At 35.6% G+C, this 26,323-nt stretch overlaps 1 protein-coding gene across 2 annotated transcripts in view; it reads left to right on the forward strand.

The window, feature by feature from the left end:
* LOC148956345 (hrp65 protein-like) overlaps positions 1-25,225 on the forward strand; it is a 171,266-nt gene extending 146,041 nt beyond the window's left edge. The window contains exons 11-13 of one of the 2 annotated variants that reach the window (XM_089105892.1): positions 14,892-15,167; positions 20,002-20,169; positions 25,074-25,225. In XM_089105892.1, coding sequence (XP_088962018.1) covers positions 14,892-15,167; positions 20,002-20,169; positions 25,074-25,093 — 464 coding nt within the window. In that variant the 3' untranslated portion in view covers positions 25,094-25,225. Of the gene's footprint in view, positions 1-14,887; positions 15,168-20,001; positions 20,170-25,073 lie in introns of those variants that run through there. The other variant, XM_089105969.1, reaches the window with a different exon arrangement.
* Positions 25,226-26,323: the final 1,098 nt, after the last annotated feature.

Raw genomic sequence — 26,323 nt, forward strand, 5'->3', positions numbered from 1 at the left:
GATATGGGGAAGCAATGGACCCCCTCTAAGCAAAAACTAATTGCAGATCTGGACCCTAAGGAGAATATCATTGTTCACTATGTGCTTTTGCACTGGATGGTGAACAATGGTTTCAAGATCACCAAAATACATAGGGTCCTGCAATTCAGTCAGAAACTCTAATTTAAGACGTTTATTGACACTTTTGTTGATAAACGCTCTCAGGCAAACAGTAAAGTAGAGAAGGAAATGTACAAACTAATTCTAAATTCAGCGTTTGGCAAAATTTGTGAAAGTTCACGGCGCTGTGACGTCGTGACTGACCCCCCAGTATATGCACGGATTATTGCCGACCCCAATTTTACATCGTTCACGAGAATAGAGGCTGGCATGGTTCTTCTACACAGGAAGAAGAGAAATGTGGTACTGAACAAGAATATAGCAGGAGGTAGTTCAGTACTTGAAATTTCCAAAAAGCTCATGTTGTCGTTTTTTTACAATGTGTGCAAGGTGCAATGCCCACGGGAGGGGGAGGTTCAAGTGTACTATGGGGATACAGATTATCTGCTGTTAAAGGTAAAAACCGAGGATTTATTGAGGGATTTAGAAAATGGGGAACACATCAGCTCGTGGATGAATTTCACCAACTGGAATCCGTCCTTCTACCCTGAGTTGGTGAAACGTCAAGCCCCTAACCAACTACTAATGTTAAAATCAGAGACGAGGAGTGATTTGATATCCAGGGGGTTGTTCCCGGGTCCTAAAGTTTGTCGCGTGGAAACACATAATGGGGATGTAAAGCAGGCGTGTAAAGGGGTGCATGCACATTTTATTAAGAGCAATTTCAACATGAGCTTGAACAGAGACTGTGTAGAGAGTATCCCAGTGGCGAGAGCACAAGTGCTTGCAATTCGCTCTCTACAGTATATAAATTATACTGTAAGAGTTGAAAAGAATGCAATGTCATGTATATCCGACAAAGTCTATGTGCTCGAGAATGGTGTAAGTCTTCTGCCACATGGCCTCTACCTTATTTCAGACCGAGTTGAATGCATAGACTATCGCAATCAACTTGGTTTGGATAAATTAACCTGAGTTCGACTCTAACCCTAACCACTAACCACTAACCTTTCATAAATTAAATGCTCTAACCTAACCACTAACCTAACCCTAACCTTTCATAAATTAAATGCTCTAACCACTAACCACTAACCCTAACCTTTCGTGAATTAACTAACCCAACCTCAACTGCAGCAGTGACGACGACGAATATTGTACTGTTTCGATCCCGGGGAGTGGGGGTCCCGTCCACCCGCGGCTCCCGGGGGGTGGGGGGTCCCGCCCGCGGCTGGCTCCACGGCTCCCGGGGGGTGGTGGGCCCACCCGCGGCCGGCTTTCGTCCCCGCGGCTCCCCGGAGGGTGGACGGGGGGCCCCTTTCAAATTCATAATGTTCAACTGTGTAATTTTTTAAGTTCCAAGTGTTCTTTTTTCTATTGTTATTGTACAAAAAAAATGTGTTAATGTACAAATAGTGTGTGTGCTAATGTACAAATAGTGATGCTGGACAAAAAGTGTTTTTTAAGACAATAAGTGTTGTTGTTGTTGCTGTTGTTCATGTTTGAACAGAAGTGTTTTTTTTATAATAAATGTTATACATAAAGTGTTTTTATCGTTGTTCATGTTGAACAAATAGAGTTTTCATGTTGAATAAATGAATGAAATATTGTTTTATTTGTTCTTGTTGAACAAGTGTCATTCTTATGTTTTTCATGTTGAACAAATAGAGTTTTCATGTCAAATAAATGACCATGAAATATTGTTTTTGTTGTTCTTGTTAACGTATTAGATAGATCTATGGGAAAATTATTACTACTACTGCTACTACTTATTCACTTGACACGTATGATTTACAGTTAGTTGTAGTCCGACTGTTGTCAACAACAGCAGCAGCAGCATTTATCAATTTAAAACACCCTTCAGATCGTTTTTGTGTGGTCCATCAATGTCGGGGAAAACAACATTTTTAGCTAAAATAATTCAAAATTTTCAGAGAATTTTTATAGGAAAACAAAAGAAAATTTATTATTGCTATAGTATTTGGCAGGATTCCTACGATCAAATAGAAGCTATTTCCGCGCCCATACCAATACAACTCATACGAGGACTTGATGTTTTTAATAGTATTTAACCAAACTCGTGACTGATTATTGATGATTTGGCTGAATCCATTGAACTGTTCTCATAGGAAGTACTATAGTTGTTCACCGTTCACTCCCTTCGTGAAAACATTTGGGTATCCTTAGTTTATCAAAATCTATATCATCAGAGCAAATGTTAGCAAACCCTTGCTTTTAATTACACCCATCTATATTATCTATCGAGTTGTTCGTGATTCTAGCTCACTAATAACTCTCAATAAGCTAATATACCCCGGCGCCCCTACATTTCTGCTGTCAGCGTAGACTCAGGCGACAAATAAGCCCTACGGCTACATTTTGCTAGATCTTAATCAGAGCACATCCGAGGATCTACGTGTAGTCACCGACATTTTCAACAATGAAATTACCGTATATCTCCCGGTGAACAGTAAAAAAAGCTATTAGTTGCCATTAGGACTCTGAAGAAACTACAAGAACAATGGCATTTATTTTCCGTTTTAGGCGCTTCAAAACCTCCACTCAGGAAGGCTATACTCAGACATGGTGTTGACAATGATTTCATTAATCTAATATCTGAACTTTGTTTAAATTTGACCGAGGGCAATGTTCAACTGCCAGAAGGTGTTAGACAACAGACAAAGCAACATCGTTCCACTGTACGCGCCTTGGCTTGCAAAAACAAGGGAATTTTTTTTTAAAGAAAACGTCTCATTTAAGCGGGAGGTAGCTTTTTTAAACTTTTACTGTCGATGATTGTAGGACTTGTAAACATTTTTCTACAGAGAATGGCTAAACCCTATAAATTGACACCATTTGAACTTGTCCTATCGCCCGTCGAACATTTTGAAGACAATCTAAGCAAATTCATTAATGATGGGAATATTGCCGATGATAAAAAACTGCTTTTACTTCAAGATGCATTGCGACGTGTGGACAAACATAGACCTTAACGTGAGAGACCATCCGTCGCCGTCACCGTCACCTATCTACCTAAACAGGAAACATCTCCTCAAGATTCTGCAGCAGCAGTGCAATCAAAGGAGAAGGAATTGAATTCAATTGTATTGAAAATTGCAAACCTAGTGCCAGTGACCTATCGAGAACAGAGTAAAAGAGTATTATCATATATCATGTTGGAAACTGATCATCAAGTTCAAGTCGACAGCAAAGGAAAACGAATTATAATTCAGGAAAAAAGTTATAATCTAGTTGATTTAATTTGTGATATGGTGACGAATCGTAAAGGACTTTTATCATTTGACAATAATCTATACACCTTTCTAAGTGTATCAAACTTCCCCAAAAGTCTTATTGCCAATAGGCAAATTCTTAATAAACTAAGAGAATATAGTCCTCCAAAAACGCCAACACCAACTCCATTTAAAAAAGAAGAAGATTCAGTATTTGAAAACACTAGCAGTAGCAGCGCCAATTATTTTATAACACCCGTGGCATCTTGTAAAAAGTAAAGACTAATTGTAGTACCCTCCAGTGTGAGAAAGGGGAGAAGACATGACACAACTTCTTGGCGTTCAAAATGGTTGAAGTTCTGAAACATGTCTAGTAAAATATTTGTGAAGCGGGAAGTTTAAGTTCCCCCAAAACGCTTTCTAAAGTTGTCCCCGGCAGCACATTAAAAAAAACAAAAGAGTATCTAGAGAGTGAACCGAGTTACACACTGCATCGGAATCGCAGGCTTCGTGGCAAACAATATCGACAAACTAAAGCCTTTTTCCCTCTGCATATAATGCAAACGGATCTTTTAACTTTAGACGCAATTCAACGGCGTCACAATGTACCCTAAAAATATATTCTGATGGCAATCAGTGTCTTTAGTCGCTATGCCTATGCCATTCCATTACAGTAAAAGAGAGGAGTTGAAGCTCCTCAGGCCATTTAAAATATTCTTGAACAGGATTGCTATAGAAAAATTTAATCGAATTGTGGTAGCAACTTTGCTAATCAAGAGGTTCTATTGAAATATAATACAACACTATCATAGTCACAGCCCGATAAAAGCTGCATTGGCTGAACGATTGATATGAACGATTCGTCTATTAATTTCAAGATATTGTACACTGAAAAATACACCTGCTTTTATTCAGGATTTAGATAAAATCATGTGGATATACAACCATTAACCCCATCGATCTCTGTCCAACTCAAGCCCTCAGGAAGTTCACTACAGTGAAAGTACATTTGATGCTTTTCTAAAGCAATATTCCAATGGTGAAAAAGAAAAAAAAATGTGAAGAAGAAATTCAATGTTGGTGATACTGTTCGAATTAATTGAACCACCAATATTTTTGAAAAGGTGAATTATTTATGGAGCACTGAACTATTTAAAGTGTCCAAAATCCTATAAACCGAACTCACGACATATCGACTGTGAAACACCAAAGATGATGAGATTCTCGGCGGTTTTTATGAATATGAACTGCAAAAAGTTAGTAAAACTGATGAAATTTATCAAATTAAAAATATATTAAAGATTCGTACTCGCAGGGGCAAGAGACAGTTGCCTACGCGCTGGCTAGAATATAACTCTGATTTTGATTCTTGGGTCAGTGCTGAATATATTAAAAATGCTCAATGATTTCTGTGTGACTTTCTTGTCCAGTATATATGATCCTCTCAACAATGACCTGAATAGAACAAGTGATTTTTGGATGAAAATCTCTCCAACCATAAAATTCGACGAGAATGGAAAGTATGAAGTGGCTTTGTCGACTGTATTCTCAAAAATACCTACGACATCCTGAGAAAAGATCGTAAATATTATATAAAAATTAGACCCTATGATTGGCCGCCACCACCCTCAAGTGATCAAGAACAAATTCAATAAATCAATTGGATGAATTATCCATATATTGAATTACCCTATGAAGAACTCATCTGTATGAATGATTTATGTTGTTATATTAATAAAAGAATTTCCGCTCGTCAAAAAGGAGCTTTTCATTTCAACTATTCAAAGGAGGAGGGCAAGATCTACATTAGTTCACCTATTGCCACTGAAAAGGTTATTCTCAATGATAATCTAAAAGATGTTCTTGGCTTTAAGCTCAATATAATCAACGGTAGAAGTGCTGGAAAAACTAATTTCATTTTTGCGGACTACCAACCTGCCTTTTCCACAGACACTTGTATATTTCTCTACGCTTCATTTGTGGAAACATCCCGGGTTGGTAATTCAAATGTTCCCCTCCTACGAGTTCTTGAACGAAAAACAAATCAAGAACATATCCACCCCTACAATATAAAGCATCTTCAGTATGTTCCTGTAAACACTTCCTATTTGGAACTTTGTCAGTTAACACTAAGAACTGAATTAGGTGATCCCATAGCAATTTCAAAAGGTTTGGCTGTGATTACATGCCATTTTCGACCCATCATTCAATAACAAGATGTCTAATAGAAAAGTGGTATTCATTTGTCCTGATATTGACTGCTATGTTAATACTCTTAGCCCAAGACAACACGGCAATGGAAAGGACTATTACAAAGGGCGCTCGTCAATGTCTGGCTATGGTCTTGGCAGTTGGTTTGCTAAGCTGTTTCGCTCTTCACTACCACTAGCTAGAAAATATCTTGTACCGGCTGCTACAGATTTTGCATCCTCTACACTATACGATGGGGGCTCTGGCAAGGATTTAAAAAAAAGTGCTACGGAAAATCTTAGGTCTAGTGCGCGAACCCTTGACGAGGGATTGAAACAAAATGGTAAAGGTTTAAAAAGGTCGAGAAACAATGCGTCACTCATCAGTCTCTACTCAGGTCGGAAACGAAAGACATCACCACTGTCAAAGAAAAGAAGGAAAAAGCCGACACGTACTGTAAACACTAGTAGAAGAAAAAGAAGCCCCAGGAAGAGAATTGTTAGATTGAAACTAGATTTCTTTTCTTAAGACGTCCTACCTACCCCAAAAGGATTCTCAAACATCAATCACCGCCTCAATGAATCTATTCAATTCTGAAAATGTTGATGTGAGTGTCAATCGTGGATACTATGAACAATTTTATCCTCAACAACCCCTCTCCGATAATATCCACTGTCAAATTAATTCCAATGAAGACTACTTTATGGACATGTCTTCAACATTTATAGATTTACAAATGAAAATCCAGAAATCTGATAATACAAGGTCAATTCGGGCCGATGGAATATCCTATGAAAATTGTATATTACATAATTTATTTCGTCAAATCAGTGTCTACATCAACGGCACGCTGGTGAGCACAAGCAGACATCTCTCAAATTATACAAGCTATATGCAATTCATGCTAATGATACCCAAGTCCTATAAGGAATTGAGAGGCACCTCCAATGGATATGAATATATTACTAATACTGATAGTACAGATGCACTTGAAAATGCTACAACTAGCGAATTACATCTAGTTGGAAAAATATATCATAAAATATTTAATATACCCCAATGGCTACCACCCAATGCTAAAGTGGATATAAAACTGACGCTTGCACCATCCAATTTCATATTGAGAAAAGAACTTGCTTCCAATCCTGATGTAACTCTCTCCCTCACCTCGGCAATACTTCATGTTCGGAAACAACAAGTTATGAGTTTTGTTGCTTTGGCAGTGGAAAAACTGAGAGTCAGTGGAAATAATATTAAACTACTTGTTCCTCATACAATCACCAATCAACGTCATATTGCCATGGGGTCACGCACCTTCACCGACTCATCCTTTATCAATGGCGAAATTCCGTCAAAGCTCGCTTTGGCATTTGTAAAAAGCGCTAGTGCAATAGGATCGTGGACTGGATGTCCACATAAATTTGAAATGTTTGGACTTTCATCTTTTGTGTGCAAAGTAAACGGCATCCCACTCTACAATCTATCTTTTGATAAATCCTATAGAACATTGCATGAGTTGACCACACACACCCTAGATCATGATTCGCAACTATTTAAAAATGGTATGACCGAAGAAATGTTTGCTAAAACACTTGGTATCATTGTACTATATTTGTCTGGCACGCAGGATATGAGTATAGTACGTACGGGGAGCGTGCGTTTAGAGTGTACATTTGCCAACCCATTGGCTGAGAGTATTGCACTAATCTCATTAAATCAATATGAAACCTATTGGGAAGTCACTCCCGAAGGCAGTGTTCTACTAGACTTGGCACCCTGAACACCCGTCAAATAATCAATGTATTTAATATGGATCCCTACATGTCCCAGTACGAATCCTATTGTCTGCCCTCGGACTTTTTTGGAAAAATTCAAAGTGGAAACAATACCTTGATTATTATTAATAGCAGTCCGTCGACTGCCTTGATGGGTTATTAGCTGTACATCTTACAAACAATGAAGACGACGATTGAATTTTTTGATCATCTTGGTCTACCCTATAAATTCCACACACCCCACATCAGCGACTATATTGAGAGCAGTGGGAAAACTATTATTCAAAATCGGAGGAGAATGCAGGATCTTTCGACTAAAAGCCTTGGTTTCCATGCACTACTATATTTTTTTTCCGATGTCGCGGCTATACTTATACGCAGTTTCTCAACAATTATGGTGACAATCCACGTCTGAACGACTTCCTACTGGAAAATATTCTCTCAGACCTTTACAGTATAAATTGCAGTGCCCTAAGAGTAAAGTGGTTAAAAAATGTTTGTGAATTTGCTTATTAATAAAATGCATATATATATATATATATATATATACAACAATGTCTTTAAATCTTCACTTTAGATTTTTTCATTTGTGTACAGGCAACTGTCGTGAACAACTAGTGCCGGTAACTCATTTGGATTGACTTTATATTGATCTTGATTGACTGCAAAGTTTGGGTCACATATTCTACAGTATAATGTAACTTCACTCTTGTCATATCTCTTTGTATAGTCAATGATACTATTTGCATTCATATTATGAAATTCACGAATTTCAACGTGTCTATTTGAAGCAATATCGCATACAGTGTTTTCAAATGGTGAATCACATTCGGTAACTGCCAAATAAAAATCATTAAGTTTATAGCCATAATAGACAGTTTCGTCACAACGATGACGTAGAAACCAAATTGTCTTGTTACCCCGACAGTTGAATCGTAGACCTGGCTCCTCTTCCCAGAATAATTTAAATCCACGACGATAACAATCTCGTAGAAATAAACTAAAATCACGTTTGGGATTGTTTCCAATCATAGTGGGGTAAGTTTTCTCCCACTGATCACATTTATCATAGTGACAATTGGAGCACAGGTGTCCTCTAGGGTGAGAGTCACAAATCTCTTCAAGACATGAATTACATCCTTTAATTTGTACTGCATAGCCTCTATGTAATTTACAAGGATTACATAATTTGCACTTTCACTATAGTCATCAATAATTGTACAATTCTCACACTGAGTCCAACTGCCAAGAGTGTACATGCATAGTGGGCATGTATAGAACATTTTTTTGGGTTTCCGATGTCAACTCTCTCACAGCTAAAACGAAACTGATCGTCCCTGCTGACGGATAAATTCAAGGTGGAGGAATGGAGTAACTCTGTGACGTCGGCTCTTTCAAATGTTGGGGGGAGCCATCTACATTGAATCTATTGGCAATGTTTTCAAAAGTGTATCCACGATATGATTCTGCCTTGTTCCAATTAATGCATCAATAAATTGAGTATAAGCATTTGAGTCACATTGGCAAAGCTTCATACAATAGTCCAATGGGGGAGAATCAGTCCTCATTATATTGTCAAGTGTTCCCCGAGAGAATATCCTGCGTTGAAGAGATAACTCTAGAAAATCGTCATCCAAAATCAAATGTTTTTCCATAAACACTAGATTTGATCTAATTCTCTCTCTCTCAAATTTATTTATTTTTCAATCCTTTCACTCTGACTGCTGACTCTAGACTGACCATGATTCGTTCGCCTAAGATTCTAACCTGACAAAAAGAAAGGGAACATTTTCGATTTCGAAACAATTTTATTGAATAATTACAACAATAATACTAAGCATGTACAATTAGCAAAACTGTTTATTGTCTTCGATATGTTTTACTAATGCACTTAAAGCACATTCAAGTCTATTCACATGCGCTATATCAACTTTTGCAGCGAAACATAATTGATCCTCCATTTTAAATTTCCTCAAGGATATCACATATCTTGCACATACTTCATCTTATTCCAGACAAAGCCGTGATCCTCTCGTGATTTCCACCGCAATGTTTGGTGCTCTTGTATTATTGCTACCAACTCCACTATCAACTTCTAATAGGGTAAACATTCCACTCATCATCAGCACAAATATATATCCAAATGAGTAAAGTCAAACTGTTCTCACTCCTTTGAATTCAATTCACAGATTAATAAAAACTATAGCAAAAATCCTTTCCTTATATTCTCTGCAATCCTCTCCCGCTAATATGTAACCAGCCCTCTGATTGGTTCAGAAGTAGGCATGTACTTCCTGTTTCCTATTCCTGGATCAATAAAATTCCCCCATCGATTACACAATCAATTTCTCGGAAATCCACTTCCCCTTCGATTACGCAATCAATTTCTCGGAAATCCATTTCCCCCTCTTGTCCTAGATCAATATATCCTTTCCCCACCGTTAATGCGCATGTGCAAACTTCGCCCCGGAGACTGTAAACAACAAATAAATCGACCATGAAACATCCATCAAAGTTATAAAAATCCTGTTTTTTCTTTATCAGTGACAAAAGCCATAAAAATATGCATAAATTGTTGTTGACATCCATGAAAAACAACAAATAAATTGATAAACACTCTTAACCATCCAAGAAACATACATAAAAGTGAGAAAAACCTTGTGTTTTCAAGTGAGAAAAATCCTGTTTTTCATTCTCAGTGACAAAAACCATAAAAAAAATGCATAAATTGCTGTTGACATCCATGAAAAACAACAAATAAATTGACAAACACTCATAACCATCCAAGAAACATCCATAAAAGTGAGAAAAATCCTGTTTTTTCATTCTCAGTGACAAAAACCATAAAAACACGCATAAATTATGTAATATCAGAGTTAGACTTAATTATAGATGGCAGCACGGTGTTCGTTCTGTGCTGGTACCCCTTTCCCTACTGATTTCAATTGTGGGTTGTTTTCATCCACAATGTTTATCAACAAAACCTTTGTTGGTCGCTTGAACACGATTGTTGAACAATATTATCTCGCAAGAACAGATTATTGATGAACAACGTCGGCAGAAAAGGCCTCGCTTGTGTTCTGTCTCGACTGTCTTACAATGTCAGTGCTAATGAGTATTTCTTTATTTTTGTTTGCTAACATTCAAACAGACATGTTAAGAAATTATACTGTATTTTTTAGATCACAGTATGTTGTACCTTTTTTCTTTATTAGCATCACTAATAACAAATTTAACACTAACCAGAGTCAGTATTTTTTTCTTTTTACAAACTCTCCTAACAGTAGGTGACCACCGAATCACGGCTCCCAGGCTCAGATAAATAAAAAAACAAGTTTTTTAACTGAAAGTAAGGAGCGATACTAAAACTTAAAAACATTAAAACGAACAGAGGTTATTCCGTATTTGAAAGGGACTGTCTCCTCCTCAACGCCTCGCTCTTTACGCTGAAGTTTTTTTTTTATTATTTAAAAAATATATTTTTCTGGGAAAGAGTCAAACTTTAGCGTAAAGAGCGAGGCGTTGAGGAGGGGACAGCCCCTTTCATATACGGAATAATTTCTGTTCGTTTAAGTTTTAATGTCGCTCCTTACTTTAAGTTAAAAAACTTGTTTTTTTATTTAATTTATGAACGATTTCGAATTAATGCAGGTTTTGATTTTGGCTCACCGTACATGAATAATTAAAACGAAATTTGCATATTAATTTAACTTTCTTTTGGCTAAATGGCTTTCTCGAAAGTTGTTTAATCTTATTTACGAACGTTTTTATTAGTTAAAAATATACGTAACTTACGAATTAACTTACGTAACATAATTCAATATTCGATTATTTTTATTACGTATATTAGGGAGTTTGCCCCCTAGTCAATACCTCGCCCTTTACGCTAAATTTCGAATTTTTTGCGAATTCTTTAAGAATGACCCCTTAATCACAAAGGCCGTTAATTAGAATAAACAGCTCTTATGAAAATACCAAAAAAAAACTTTACCGTAAAGACTGAGGTATTGACTAGGGGGTGAACCCAATCATATACGTAATAGTTTCTTTTCGTTTTAAGTTTTTATGTTGAAAAGTTTTCAGTTGTTAACTTGTTTTTTTTTTTTATTTATTTAATTTCTGATCGTTTTTTAAAATAATGCCGGGAAATCCGGCAACCTCTTCGCAATAATGTCCCTTCTCCCATGAAAACTTCCTCCATGGAAAGACCCTCCCACGTAACCCCCGACACCCCTACCCAACTAGCAGAAAAAATCCCTCCTGAAAACGTCTGTATACATCCCAATAACCAATACTATATGTAAACATTGGGCAAAGTTCATAACTTGCAGACCTTCCCCCGGAGGTGGGGGATTAATCATCCTCAAAGACAAAGTTATTATTTTTCGACCATACTGAACAAAATGGCTATCTCAGTTTTGATCGGGTGACTTTGGGAAAAAAATGAGCGTGAGAGGAAGGTTAGTTGCCTTCCATTTTTTTATCACTTAAAAAGGGCACTAGAACTTTTAATTTCGGTTCGAATGAGCCCTCCCGCGATATTCTAGGACCACTGGGTCGATACGATCACCTCTGGGAAAAAAAAACAAACAAACAAATAAACACCCATCCGTGATCTTTCTTCTTGCAAAAAAAATACAGAATTCCACATTTTTAAAGATAGTTGCTTGAAACCTCTACAGGAGGGTTCTCTGATACCCTGAATCTGATGGTTTGATTTTAATTAAAGTTCTATGACTTTTAGGGGGTGTTTCCCCCTTTTTCGAAAAAATGGCAAATTTTATTAGGCGCGTAACTTTTGATGGGCAAGACTAAACAGATGAACCTGTTATGCTTGAAAGAGGCTTAAAATGCCAATTCATTTAAAATATGTACTGGTATAATAATTCCGTTTTTTAGAATTTAAGTTACTATAGAGCTAGTTAGTCCCTTTCTTATAGTTCATTAGCACGAACTGCTTGATTACAAGCTCCTGCTTTTAAGCTGTAATTGCTGTTTTAACTTTCAGAAATCCAAGAAAAATCCCCTTTTTTCAGCATACTTTATTGGATATGGCTATATTTGCTGAATGTTCTATGAAATTGCTAACTGGAAGGTTAACATACCATATAGCATACCAATACCATTGGTATGCCGTAGTACGATTCAATGTACTACTCAACCCTCTTTACAAATACAATAATTGCTATTATTGCAAATTCGATTTGGATCTAACTACATAAACACATGATCATTTTAAAATTTTATCCCATATAGAGACATTTGAACAACAACAACAAAAAAAAACAACAACAAACAATCCAATAGTACAATCACAAATGCCCACAGAGGAGGATTTGCTAAAAAAAAAAAATTAACAGTCCAGGACCCAGATCCATGATCAGTACTCTGTTGATATTTGACCGTCGTCTATTTCAAATGAATCAAACAGTTCGTGGTAACGAACTGTAAGTAAGGAGCGACCCGGCTCAATGATAACCGAAACTCTAGAAAACGGAATTGTGATACAAATAGATGCATCAAAAGAATCAGATTTTAATGCTGACTTCAAATATATAAGTTTCATCAAGTTTAGTCCTACCCATCAAAAGTTAGGCGCCTGAGAAGATTTGGCTGATTTTCAAAAAAAGGGGAAAGACCCCCTAAAAGTTATTGAACCTTAATGAAAATCACACCATCATATTCAGCGTATCAGAGAACCCTACTGTAGAGGTTTCAAGCTCCTATCTACAAAAATGTGGAATATTGCATTTTTTTGCCAGAAGAATGATCACGGATGCGTGTTAATTTTTTTTTTTCCCTCAGGGGTGATCGTATCAACCATGGTCCTAGAATATCGTGGGAGGGCTCATTGGAAAGTAAATTAAAAGTTCTAGTGCCCTTTTCAAGTGACAAAAAAATGGAGGGCAACTAGGCCCCCTCCCACGCTCATTTTTTACCAATGTCTCCCGATCAAAATTCTGAGATAGCCATTATGTTCAGCATGGTCGAAAATATGATAACTATGTCTCTTAGGATGACTTAATCCCCCGAAGTCACCGGGGGGAGGGCTAAAAGTTATGAACTTTACCCAATGTTAACATATAGTATTGGTTATTGGGAAGTATACAGACGTTTTCAGGGGGGGGGGGGGTTCTGGTAGTGGGGGGTGGGTGGGTCGGGGGTTATGTGGGAGGATCTTTCCATGAAGGGAGTTTTTATGGGGGAAGGGACATTGCCATGAAGGGGACACCGGATTTCCCAACATTATTTAAAAAAAGATCAGAAATTAAATATAAAAAAACAAGTTTTTCAACTGAAAGTAAGGAGCAACATCAAAACTTAAAACGAACAGAAAACATTCCGTATATGATTGGGTTTAATCCCTAGTCAATACCTGGCTCTTTAAGCCAAAGATTTTTAGTACTTTCATAAGTGCTATTTATTCTAAATAACGGCCTTTGTGATTAAGGGGTCATTCTTAAAGAAATGGAACAAATTCGCACTTTAGCTTATAGAGCGAGGTATTGACTAGGGGGTAGGCCTCCTACTATACGTATTAAAAATATATGAATACAGAAGTTCGTTACGTAAGTTAATTCGTAAGTTACGGTGCGCATATCTATTACTAATAAAAACGTTCGTAAATAAGATTAAACAAGTTTTGAGAAAGCCATTTAACTAAATAAAAGTAAAATTAATATGCAAATTTTGTTCAAAAACGTTCAAAAATTAAATAAAAAAAACAAGTTTTTTAAAACTGAAAGTAAGGAACGACGTTAAAACTTAAAACGAACAAAAATTATTTCGTATATGAAAGGGGCTGTCCCCTCCTCAACGCCTCGCTCTTTACGCTAAAGTTTGACTTTCTCACAACTCTATTTTTTTTAAACAATGAAAATATTTTTCGGAAAGAGCGAGGCGTTGAGGAGGGGACAGTCCCTTTCATATACGGAATAATTTCTGTTCGTTTTAAGTTTTAACGTCGTTCCTTACTTTCAGTTAAAAAAAATACTTGTGTTTTTTATTTAATCTATTTTATGATTCATTCCGATAAATTTCTCAATTTAGCTTCAAAAATTCCATCTTGCTTTCCCTTCTTCTTTCTCCAAATCTTGGACATTGTGTTCATTATTAGCTGACCTTGAACTATTGTCAATGTCGAAAATGGCAAAATTAAAAAAAGTTAGATCAAAAAATTTTACTTTGTTGACTGTAAACTTGGAATAGATATCGAATTGTGTGCTTGTTTTTTCTTAGGTGTACCGAAAAAAATATGAGTAGTCACGTGTCAGTTGAATTTCAAATAAATTATGTGATGGCAGAGGTCACCATATTTGGAAAAACCGTTAAATTTTGATTTAAATGGTATTTTATCCAGCTAGCAAATAGATTGGACATTTGACAAATTTATTGGCCAGGTATATGAGATTTGTTTTTTTCTGCTAATTTATTTCTTATTTTGAGGAGAGTATCTTATTTTTAGTTCTTGTTTTGAGGAGAGATAGCCGGGTTTTATATTGTGGCGTTTTATATTGTCTGAAGAGTCTTCTTAAACTTTTATAAATTGATGTGCATCTCAGCTTTTGCCATTAATTTACATTTATTTTTAAGGAAGATATGACAGATATACCAAGTTCCGTAGAATTATTCGAAGAGCCGTCATATAACTCTGCTGAAAGGAGTACTAAAAAGGATAATCTGAAACGAAATCAGATAATAGATAAATGTGCTAAAAGAGGAGCCAATAAAGAAGTTCGGTTACTAATGAAGAAAGTATTTACTACTGAACAACTGCGCTTATGCTCTGTTGAAGGTACAGCGAAAGGCTCAAATAAGGGTGTTGGTTGTAAGCGGCCACCTTTACCAAGGATGAAAACCCAGGCCATTATAGGTACAAATTTTATTTTGAGTTTTTTGTTTTGTGCTTTAAATTTAACTGAAATAGATTTTCACTTTTCCCTGATTTCATTTGTAAAATTCCTTCAGAAAGCCTGAATTTCGAAGTTGTATCAATATTACATCTGTCATCAACATTTTTTTTCTTCTTTTGTACTATAAAAGATATAACCTAAAACGTCTGATATAACCTAGTATGTTCTGAAAAATATTATTCTTTATTCTTTTTTAGAATGGAATCGATCCGGCTGAATAAGCCAAGATTTCGAGGCTTCGTCTTCGCATCTATATATACTAATTTTGTATATTGGATCAACTATGATGTAGATTTTTGCTAATTGTCTCGTTTTCTTACGAGATTAATTAAAAAAAACTTTCCGTAAAAGAAGTTTTTCAAAGAAAAGTAAAGGTAATATTAAACTCAACATCAGCAAAAATAAATTCCTATAGTAATTACACACTCAAAACGCCCAGAAATTACTATTAAAGAATAAATGAAACCCCAAACGAACAGAAATTAAATAAACAATCATAGCAAACAAACATACAACAGGTATTAATATAAAGAATAAATAAATCTTAAAATGAGCAAAACTTAAATTGAATAAACAAATAAAGCTTAAAACGGACAAAAATCTCTAAAAACAAGAGCTTGGTTTCTGATCGCTTCCCTGACTGTAAAAGTCTAAAACCTACTGCGTCACTGGCGCTTCACTGAAAACGAATTATATTTCAAATATTTTCTTTTGTTCTTATTACAACATTGAAAATAAAAATAACCTTGAAATAGAATCTTAGATTCATGAACTTTCAGCAATTAATATCATTGTATATCAAATATTCAGTTTAATTTTACTAGTTCTTTCCAAGACTGTTCAAGACACAGTAGTTTCCATTACAAGCAAGAGTTTGGCTACTGCCCCCTTCCCTAAGTGTAAAAGTCTAAAGTCCACTGCGTCATTGGCGCTTTGCTGAAAACGAATTACAATACAAATATTTTCTTTTGTACTTATTACAACATTGAAAATACAAATTACAGTGAATTAACATCTTGAACCGTGAGCTTTCAGCAAATAATGCCATTGTATGTCAAATATTCAGTTTAATTTTATCTTTTCTTTCCAAAACTGTTCAAGACACATATAGTTTTCAGTAAAGCGCCAATGATGCAGTAGGCTGTATACTTTTAATGTTAGGGAAGGAGTCAGTAGACAAACTCTTGTTTGTATTAATTTTTGTTCGCTTCAAGCTTGATTTGCATATTCAATTTAAGTTTTACTCGTTTTAAGATTTATTTATTCATTTATATGGTACCTGTTGTATGTTTGTTGGCTATGATTGTTTATTTAGTTTTCTGTTTGTTTTGAGTTTGAATTATTATTGGAATTTAATTTCGGCTGATCTTAAGCTTAATAGTCTTTGCTTTCCTTTGAAAAAGTTCTTTTTCGGAAAGTTTTCGAAAATTAATTTCTATTCGTTTTTGATTGCCGAAGTTTCAAGTTTTCAACATCCACCATTTCTTTTTTTAAACATCAAAGTTTCATCAAAGTAAAGAAAGTATAAAAGTAAATAAAGCATCAAGGTAACAATAAGCAACTCTAACTTACAGGGGAGCTGGTTGCCCTTTGATCACTTTTGACTCTAGAAAACGGAACTAGAACTTTCAATTTAAAATTGAATGACCCCCTCCAGAGTTAATACGACCATCCCTTCCGCAAAAACCTTACATGTCAACAACAGGCAACTTGCATATGTTACATTCCTTGCCCCGGGGGCTGTGGGGGATTTGTCAACCCCTGAATTATAGTTTGGCTTTTGGCTTGTATTTGACTTCTGGACTATTTTAAACAAAATGACTTTTTCAGAATTTTGATCGGATGGATTGGGGAGGGGGGAGGGTGTAAAGGGGGGGGGGCTGGTTACTCTTCGACCACTTTCGAATCTTAAGAGCACCCCTTGCATAAAAACGTTATAAATTAACAATGGGCAACTAGCCTAGCGTATAGCCCCTGCACCGAGGGCTGGTGGCCTTATCAAACCTGGAAGCATAGTTAATTGACATTCGGACTATTTTGAACAAAATGGCTATCTCAAAAGTTTAGTCGGAAGCTTTTGGTAAAAAGGGAGGGGGTGAGACTGTTTGCCCTCCAATCACTAGCTTGCGTAACTTACAACCCTTTACCTGGAGGCTTTTGGAGGTTTTGTCAACCTCGGAAGCATAGTTATTTGACCTTTGTACTATTTTGAACAAAATGGCTATCTCAAAATTTTGGTCGGATGTATGTGGGGAAAAGAAGGAGTTGAAGGGGAGGGGGTGGTTGGTTGCCCTCTGATCACTTTTAAGTCTTAAAAAGGGCACTAGGACTTCCGGTTTCCAATCAAATGAGACCCCTCCAAAGTTTATGTGACCACCCCTTCCATATGAAGTGCCTCTGGGAAAAAATAATAAATAAATAATACAATGTTGAAGCTATTTAAGATTTATTTATTTATCTATATTTGCACCTGTTATCTTTATGCTTGCCATGATCGTTAATTTTAATATCTTTTTGTTTTGGGTTTCACTTATTCTTTAATGGTAATTTCTAGTCGTTTTGAGTTGGAACTAGAAAGGGAGAACTTTGGAAAGGGGGGCTAGTTGCCCTCTGATCACTTTTGACTCTCAAGATGGAATCAGAACTTTATTCCAATCAAATGAGCCTCTTCCAAAGTTTACACTACCACTCTTTGCATAAAAACCGTATATTCCCTTGGGATACCTTACAGCCCTTACCCCCAGGCACTGGGGGGTGTCTACCCTGGAGGAATTGTTATAATATCTTTGGACTATTTTGAACAAAATGTCTTTCTCAAATTTTCGATAGGATGTGTTTGGGGAAAAGGAGTCTTAGGGGGGGGGGTTGCATTCTCATTACTTTTGGCTCTTAAATTTGCTATCAAATGAGCCTCCTCCAAAGTTTATCCAACCACCCCTTCCATAAAATCCTATATGCCCCGAGGCTTAATTTACAACCCTTGCTCCCGGGTTCTGGAGAGAGGGCTGTGTTAATCCCAGAGTCGTTGTTGTATGATCTTTGGACTATTTGAAGCAAAATGGCTATTTAAAAATTACGATCAGATACATTTTTAGAAAAGAGGGTGTGGGAGGGGATTGTTGCCCTTTACACACTTTTGACGCCTAAGAAGGGAACTAGAACTTTCAATTTCCAATCCAATGAGCCTCCTCTAAACTTATACGACCATCCTTTCCATAAAAACTTCATATTCCCAAGTGGAATAACTGACAACCCTTGCCCCCGGGCTCTGGGGGGCATCAACCCCGGAGGCATTGTTTTATGATCTTTAGAGTATTTTGAAAAAAATGGGTATCTCAAAATTTTGATCTGATGCATTTGGGGAAAAGAGGGTCTGTGGGTCTAGCTGTCCTCCGATCACTTTTGACTCTTCAATAGCGCACTAAAACTTCCGATTTCCTATCAAATGAGCCCCCTACAAAGTTTGCATGGCCACCCCTTCCATATGAAGTGCCTCTGGGAAAAAATGAAGATAATAAAACATTGAGCCTTAATGGCCTTTACTATTGGCAACGCTATAAAGTTGTCTCTGATTTTTTTTTTATCGAAAGAGTATTTTCTCTTAAAATAAATTTTTCACGCTACCCAAATTGCCTTTGTTTCTATATAAATGTTCAAACTGTCTCTATGAAATTCTACCTGATCTTGATCTTGATAGTTGCTCTATTCTTATTCAATCCGGGGAAAAAAATTCATTGCTAAATCCGGTACAACTTATTACCAGCTTCAGTACCCCCCCACGGACCATGGGTCATCGATATTGTTGTTGTCAGAATTTAAAACGGAGCTCGAAAGCTAATTGAGGAAAATGAAGAGTTTGAGGAAGAAACCAGGGGTATGAAAAGGTGACTTGTTAAACTTTACATGCCTTTGAAATTTTTTTGCAAAGAATGGTGGTCTTACCTCTTAAGGACTGGAATAGTATATGATACTATAGCATATACTATATCATATACGTGTACGTATATCATGTACTGTATCATTATACGTTTTAAGCTTGATTTTCATATTGATTTTAAGTTCTATTCTTTCTAAGATTTATTTAGTCATTTACATTAGTACTTGTTACATGTTTGTTTCCTATGATTGTTTATTTAATTTCTGTTCGTTTTGGTTTCATTTGTTCTTTAATAGTAATTTATGGTCGTTTGAGTCTGGGTTATTTTAGATTTTTATCTCTGCTGATCTTACGGTTAATATGGCCTTTATTTTTCTATGAAAAACTTCTTTTACAGAAATTTTTTTTTAGTTAACAATTTAGTAACAACCATGCATTTTCTATTGCATATACCCTCTGAAATGTCTAAATCTAAATTTATCGTGTTATTCTTTACTTTTGAGTCATAGAGTGACAAATGAACAATTTCAATTGGATTAAGTAATTCCTAAATGCAGATTTTGTTGTCCATCATTTTCGTTTGTGTTTCATTGTGATGTTTGTTGCTGTATGTTGCTTCATTACAAAAATTTTCATTAAATTACAAAGTTGTTACTAATCTTTTTGCAGTTATGATAGTCTTTTAATGTTTGTAATAAAGACGTTTCTTCAAACTTCTAGCCTGAGACTACAATGTGTAAAATCTTGAAGGAATTATTTTTACTTTGTACATCTTCTGACTTCATAAATAATAATTTATATATACATCCATTGCAATGGTAATACATCCATTGCTTTTCTTTCAAAGAAAATAAAAGGATTTTGTAAATTAGTTATTCATACTGTTTTGATTTCTTCTACTACTTATTTTGTTTCAGAGTATGTCACATCAAAGTACAGTGAAATTCAGCCAAAAGATGTCAAAGAAGCTATGGGTGTTTATTTGCGGGATTTCAGGAGGAAGTGGACAAAATGTAACACGGAGTCAAGTCGCTCAAATGTTGAAAGTTGTGATGAATACTTGGAGATACTTGATTATCAACAAGGTTCTTGTTTTCCCTATTTTCATCATAACTATTGCTTTCCAATATGTTTCCAATTTTGGAAACATATCCGATTATGTAATTATGTTTCCAATATGAAAGATACGCCACCTTTTAAACTAAAAGAATGCAATACACACATATGCATTTTCTGGTATCAAGCACATTGTGTGTGCCTTATATATTGCTTGTCTTTTGCCCACATTAATCAGTACGCTTTATACATATATTGAACCTTCGTTTAAAGAAAACAAAACGATATATTTTAATAGTGCAGCGCCCTCAAGGAGTAAGTTACAAATCGATGAATTGAAGTAAAGATCTTCCCCTTAGTCCAAATCGGCTGTGCTGATCCCTGTTTCATGGCTATTCAGCCAGGAAGTGCAATGGAGAGGGGGGCAGCCAACCCCAATTTCGCACACCTTTCCTGTTTACCTTCTCCAAATTTATCCTGGTCCCCATTTAGAACTGGGTCAACTCTGGCTAAGCTTACAGAATCACACCACTGACCCCTGTCCCTAACCTAACAATCGCGAACACCAGGGTTCCAACATCAGCCCTTAAAATCGAAAAAAAAAAAAAAAAAATAATTCTTTACCCAGCCTATAGATTAATGGACTGATCGATGGAAGATTGATGGATTTAGTGAAGGTGTTTCTCAAGTACTCTCTGCTAGGTATTTCTTCCTTGAAGCAATCGGATTGAGATAAGTGCCTACGTAAGGAAAGAAAGCTTCTTTAACAGAGAAGGTTAACAATGCTTGTAGGAGAAAATCATTCACGGCACATCTGCTTTTAATATAGAAGAACAATATAGAAATTGCAGTTCTTAGCTGCAATAAGGATTTTGAGAATACCTTTTTTGATCGATTTACATGAAAAATCAATAAATAACAAGTTTAGTTTCTTCAATGAATGCAAAAAATAATTCATTTTTCATCTATGAGGACAAAAAATAAATAATTTTGTAATGAATTGGTATAAACCTAGGGTCTTACCAGTACATAAGGAAACATATTAAGAAAACAATTCCTACTTCATAATATTCAGAATAATCCTAGTTAAAACATTTTGCAGGGAGAGAACCTTTCTCTTCACTTCTTTCACTGTTGTACAATTTAAAAAAAAAAAAAAATTGAAAAAAAACATGGATTTAACTACATCTTTTCCGTTTTTCGAATAATCTATAAATGTAATTAAACACCAATTTTGCCATCTAATAATTCTCACCAAAAGATATTAATAGACAAATACTGATAAATTAGGTTAAGTTTGGTAGGTTTGGTTAGATTAGTCAGATTGCGGTTGGGTGTTAGTTTATAAACGATTTTCAAGACTTAGAAAATAGACACAAATATTTCAAAATGTATTTGAAAAACTAGAAATACAAGGAAAATAGTGAAGATAAAAGTTCTCCCCCTGCAAAATAGTTAACTAGGATTATACTCCATATTATTATTATGAAGTAAGAATTAATTTCTCAACATGCTTCCTTATGTACTGGTAAAACCCTAGGATTATACTAATGAATCTATTCAATACTAAATTGAAATAAATAGTATATTTGAACGGATTTGCATATCTTTAGTGCTTGTATAGTATCATAGCTTGCATAGTATAGGTAAGATTACTATAAAAACATTACTATCACAAAATGTCCCCAAAATATAATTTGTCACAAAATGTGTCACAAAATGTAAATTTGTCCCCGAAGGGACAAGTTTACAAAAGATGTTTGAAGTAGTTTCAGAATGCCTAGAGGACAAATGAACAGCCTAGACCATCAAACGATGATAAGATCAATCCGAGCGGCTAAAGTAAAGAGTATTGAAAAAAATATCTAAAGTAATGATAACGAAAAAAAAGAACAAATATAAACAGTCAGAATACTTCCGTCAGCAAGAATAACAACGACTCTAAAACAAAAGTGAAGAACAAAGAATATGCGGCTAAAAGATATGCCACTTTGAGAACGAGGAAATATGCGGTTAAAAGAAAAGCGGCAGTGAGAATTACAAGCAATCGAAAGAAAGCGTTTATAAGAACTTGAAATTGAAAAGAAAGTGAATAAAAAAACAATTCTGCTGCTAGAAGACAAGCGACAGCAAAACCAGAATGAATCAAAAAGGAAAGTGAAGAAGAAAGAACATTACGTTAGAAGAACAGCGTCATCACAATCTTCGATGCCAACAAGATGTGTTTCAAATCCCAGTTCAAGCCTTCAAAAAAGTTATAAAAAACACAATTGTTTATTAAAAGTCATTGGGTTCCTTCAACGTTCTATGTGTTCCCTGGGGACCCCTCATTCGGAGGTTGCTAGTTACAACGAGAATCAATACATACAAGCCTACCACATGCCGAGTGCCGGGGCTCGGCTTCGAAATCGGCTACATAGTTTTTTTGTTTTTTTTTAAACTGGAATATTGACATATCTGGCCACTAAAACGATCTAAAAATGTTACATCTTTAATGAAGAATTTGCATTTTTTTTTTCCATGGTGATTGTATCGAACTTATGGTGACGCCTTGACGTCAAGAAGAGGCTCACATTGTCTGCAGTTACAAGATAAGTGACAATGAGAATCGATATATACAAGCCTGTTGCGTAGCCATGACGGGTCCCGACCTCGAAATCGGCTGCATAGTTTTTTTTCTTCTTAAAACTGGTAAATTGGTATTTCTGGCCACAAGAACGATTTAAATACTTGAATCATTGAATGAGACTTAATCATTGCGAGATACACGTGACCAGTCTATAATGCCCTTTGAAAAAACATTACTTGTACTTGCCCCACCTCAGCACCGTCTCATCTTACCATAAGATGCTGTAGTGAATACCAGAACCAGGTCAAAGCTGAAATTGAACCCTGTTAAATTAAGACAAATCAGTATAGAAACTCGTTTGATCCATATTTAGTGGAAATATATAACAAATCGTAGTGATTTAATATATGTATATGTTTTTCATGGTTTTTATTTGTGTAAAGACTACGTAAATTAGCCTTGTGCTGTGTGTCTGTGTGTCTAAAGAAACCTTAGTCTATGTCTAAAGCCTAGTCTATGGCTAAGTCTACTACTACTAACAACTCACCGCTGCACCTAACCGCCTAAGGACAACAAAGCTACACACGCTTCTCCTCCATCCCAATCTGTTCAAAGTATCCCTCTCTACACCCTCCCCGTAAGTTCCCATTCCCCTTGAATCTTTCTTTACGACATCCTCCCACCCCAACTGAGGACGACCTCCTTTCCGTTTAGACCTAGACGGTTGACTGAAAAGGACAATCTAAGATTATATATATATATATATATATATATATATATATATATATATATATATATATATATATATATATATATATATATATATATATATATATATATATATATATATATATATATATATATATATATATATATATATATATATATATATATATATATATATATATGATGAGACAAAACAAGTAAAACTGGATAAAGAAATAAAAATATAAAATTCTGTGTTAAACAAATATCGTTAAAACAAGTAAAAGGGAAAAAAAAACAAGAAATATGGTATATATTGATAATAGTATCAAAATTCAATCCTTTTTAGCGTGATCAAATATTGACAATTGCTTTTTAATAACATGTTTGTAATGATGAAAAATCATTGAATATTTTTAGACGGGATCAATTTATTATCGAAGATGAAAGGGAAATCGAGTTGCAAATAACATTCTGTGATTAGTATGTCTATTGAATAATTGGTATTAGGCCTGCTTTTGATTGCTAGTTGGTAATATGCAATACAATCCTAAATTCAATGAGCAGCTTATGCAAGAGATAATACATTAATAAAATTATGAAATAAATTAAATGATAAAATAAAAGAATAATTAATTGTCAGTGGTGTCTATTAAGGCCGGGGCATGTTCCCCCTCTAGATTTTTTTTCTTCCCCCTCCTAGGTTTGGAAAATACATTTTTGGGGTATTTTCTTTTGTCGCTTTTGTAAGTATTTTTAATGAAAACTGTCTTTTTGAGTATTTTCATAGAAGAAATTGCAATAACAACAAAATTGCTTCTTTCCAAGATTTTTAGACAGAGAGAGAGAGAGAGAGAGAGAGAGAGAGAGAGAGAGAGAGAGAGAGAGAGAGAGAGAGAGAGAGAGAGAGAGAGAGAGAGAGAGAGAGAGAGAGAGAGAGAGAGAGAGAGAGAGAGAGAGAGAGAGAGAGAGAGAGAGAGAGAGAGAGAGAGAGAGAGAGAGAGAGAGAGAGAGAGAGAGAGAGAGAGAGAGAGAGAGAGAGAGAGAGAGAGAGAGAGAGAGAGAGAGAGAGAGAGAGAGAGAGAGAGAGAGAGAGAGAGAGAGAGAGAGAGAGAGAGAGAGAGAGAGAGAGAGAGAGAGAGAGAGAGAAGAGAGAGAGAGAGAGAGAGAGAGAGAGAGAGAGAGAGAGAGAGAGAGAGAGAGAGAGAGAGAGAGAGAGAGAGAGAGAGAGAGAGAGAGAGAGAGAGAGAGAGAGAGAGAGAGAGAGAGAGAGAGAGAGAGAGAGAAGAAGAGAGACAGAGAGAGAGAGAGAGAGAGAGAGAGAGAGAGAGAGAGAGAGAGAGAGAGAGAGAGAGAGAGAGAGAGAGAGAGAGAGAGAGAAAGAGAGAGAGAGTAAAAAGAAGCAATAATGTATGCATGTTCTAAGCTTATTCATTTTTCTCATAATCCTTCAATCCGAAATCAGAAACACTCGATTGCAACAGGGTTGTGGATTTTACAATCCAAAGGAGAATCTGATTGCCAGATTGTGAATCAAAATCAAAACCCACGATCATTTTGCGAATGGGAATCAAATTCGCAATTTGAGAACCCGGATTGTCAATCAGTAGGACCTACGATTGTAATGACAGTCATAGTCAAAATTTTCTTTTCTTTCAGGCTCTGGTAACTGTCAATAAGATTGGTGTGTTTAACTTGTCTTACAACCCTGGTTGGCCTTTCTTTTAATGATTTGGCGATCAAAATCATTTCAGGTGGTTTTTAGCCCGATACGACTTTTTGGACTTTTGGTCTTTGAAGCATAGAAGAAGTGGCAGATTATAGACATAAAGGTTTGACTTTCTTTTTCCTTTTTGTTTTAACTATCAAGTAGAAATAACTGTACGAAAAATTGAAAATACATCAAGTGAACATAAAATGAAACTTACTCGTCAAGACAATAAAGATTCTGACCGGTCTCAAAGTAAGCTGAAACACGAATGAATTATGCCTTCGACTCTTTATAATGGGAAATTCCCTGTTTGTTTTATAGGGGGAGCAGGATGCCATAGTAAGGAGTATTTTGCTACGTGTTATAGAACGTTGTATTGTAAAAAAAATAATTAGTAGTTGTTAATTATTCAGAACACACTCAGTTTTTCATCTGAATGTAAGATCTGAGAAAACCGGTTTCATAGCCACAAAGACAAGTGACGGGTGACAGAATGCATCGGACTTATATAATTGGGGCTATATATTTGGACATTGGGGGGGGGGGGTCGGTACAGTATGGTGTGTTTGCATGCAAAATGTGTTAGCGACAATTACTCTGCATATTATGAAGTAAGAATTATTTTCTAAATTCTTTACCCCCCCCCCCCTAATATGCAAATATATAGCCCAAATTATATAAGTCCGATGCACTCTGTCACCCAAGTTTGAAACCGGTTTTTACAGATCTATACAAAATCATATTAAATTTTTTTTTACAATAGATAGAGGAACAAATAAAATTAGTTGGATGCTAAATTAAGCTTTGATTTCAACTGAAAATTTAGTTTTATTGGTCTATGAAAGGGTTGTAAAAACTGCTCAGATGTTTCTTATTAGTACTTTTTTGAGCAAACGTCATATTTCTACGGCAGAACTAAGGTCCAACAGAATTATTTCCGACTTCAAATGGTTATCTCGTTCCATTTTTTTAATGAGATTGGATATTTTTAGTGGACACATGTATGTTTTTTCTAAATTTATGTTAAAAGGTTTTTTTGAGATGGATGAAGGGGTTTTGTAAGTTTTTTTTGGCTCATTTCATAGATGGAAGGCGATGTTGAAACCGGCTTTTACAAAATTTATTGGGTTTTACAAAAAATGTCCCCCTTTAATTAGTTTTAAAATGAGGAAATGAAAAACTAAAGCCGAATATGGCT

Source organism: Artemia sp. Qi Xiang Cuo, chromosome 1 (genome assembly GCF_049724085.1).
Source record: "Artemia sp. Qi Xiang Cuo chromosome 1, ASM4972408v1, whole genome shotgun sequence".
NCBI classification, from domain to species: Eukaryota; Metazoa; Arthropoda; class Branchiopoda; order Anostraca; family Artemiidae; genus Artemia; species Artemia sp. Qi Xiang Cuo.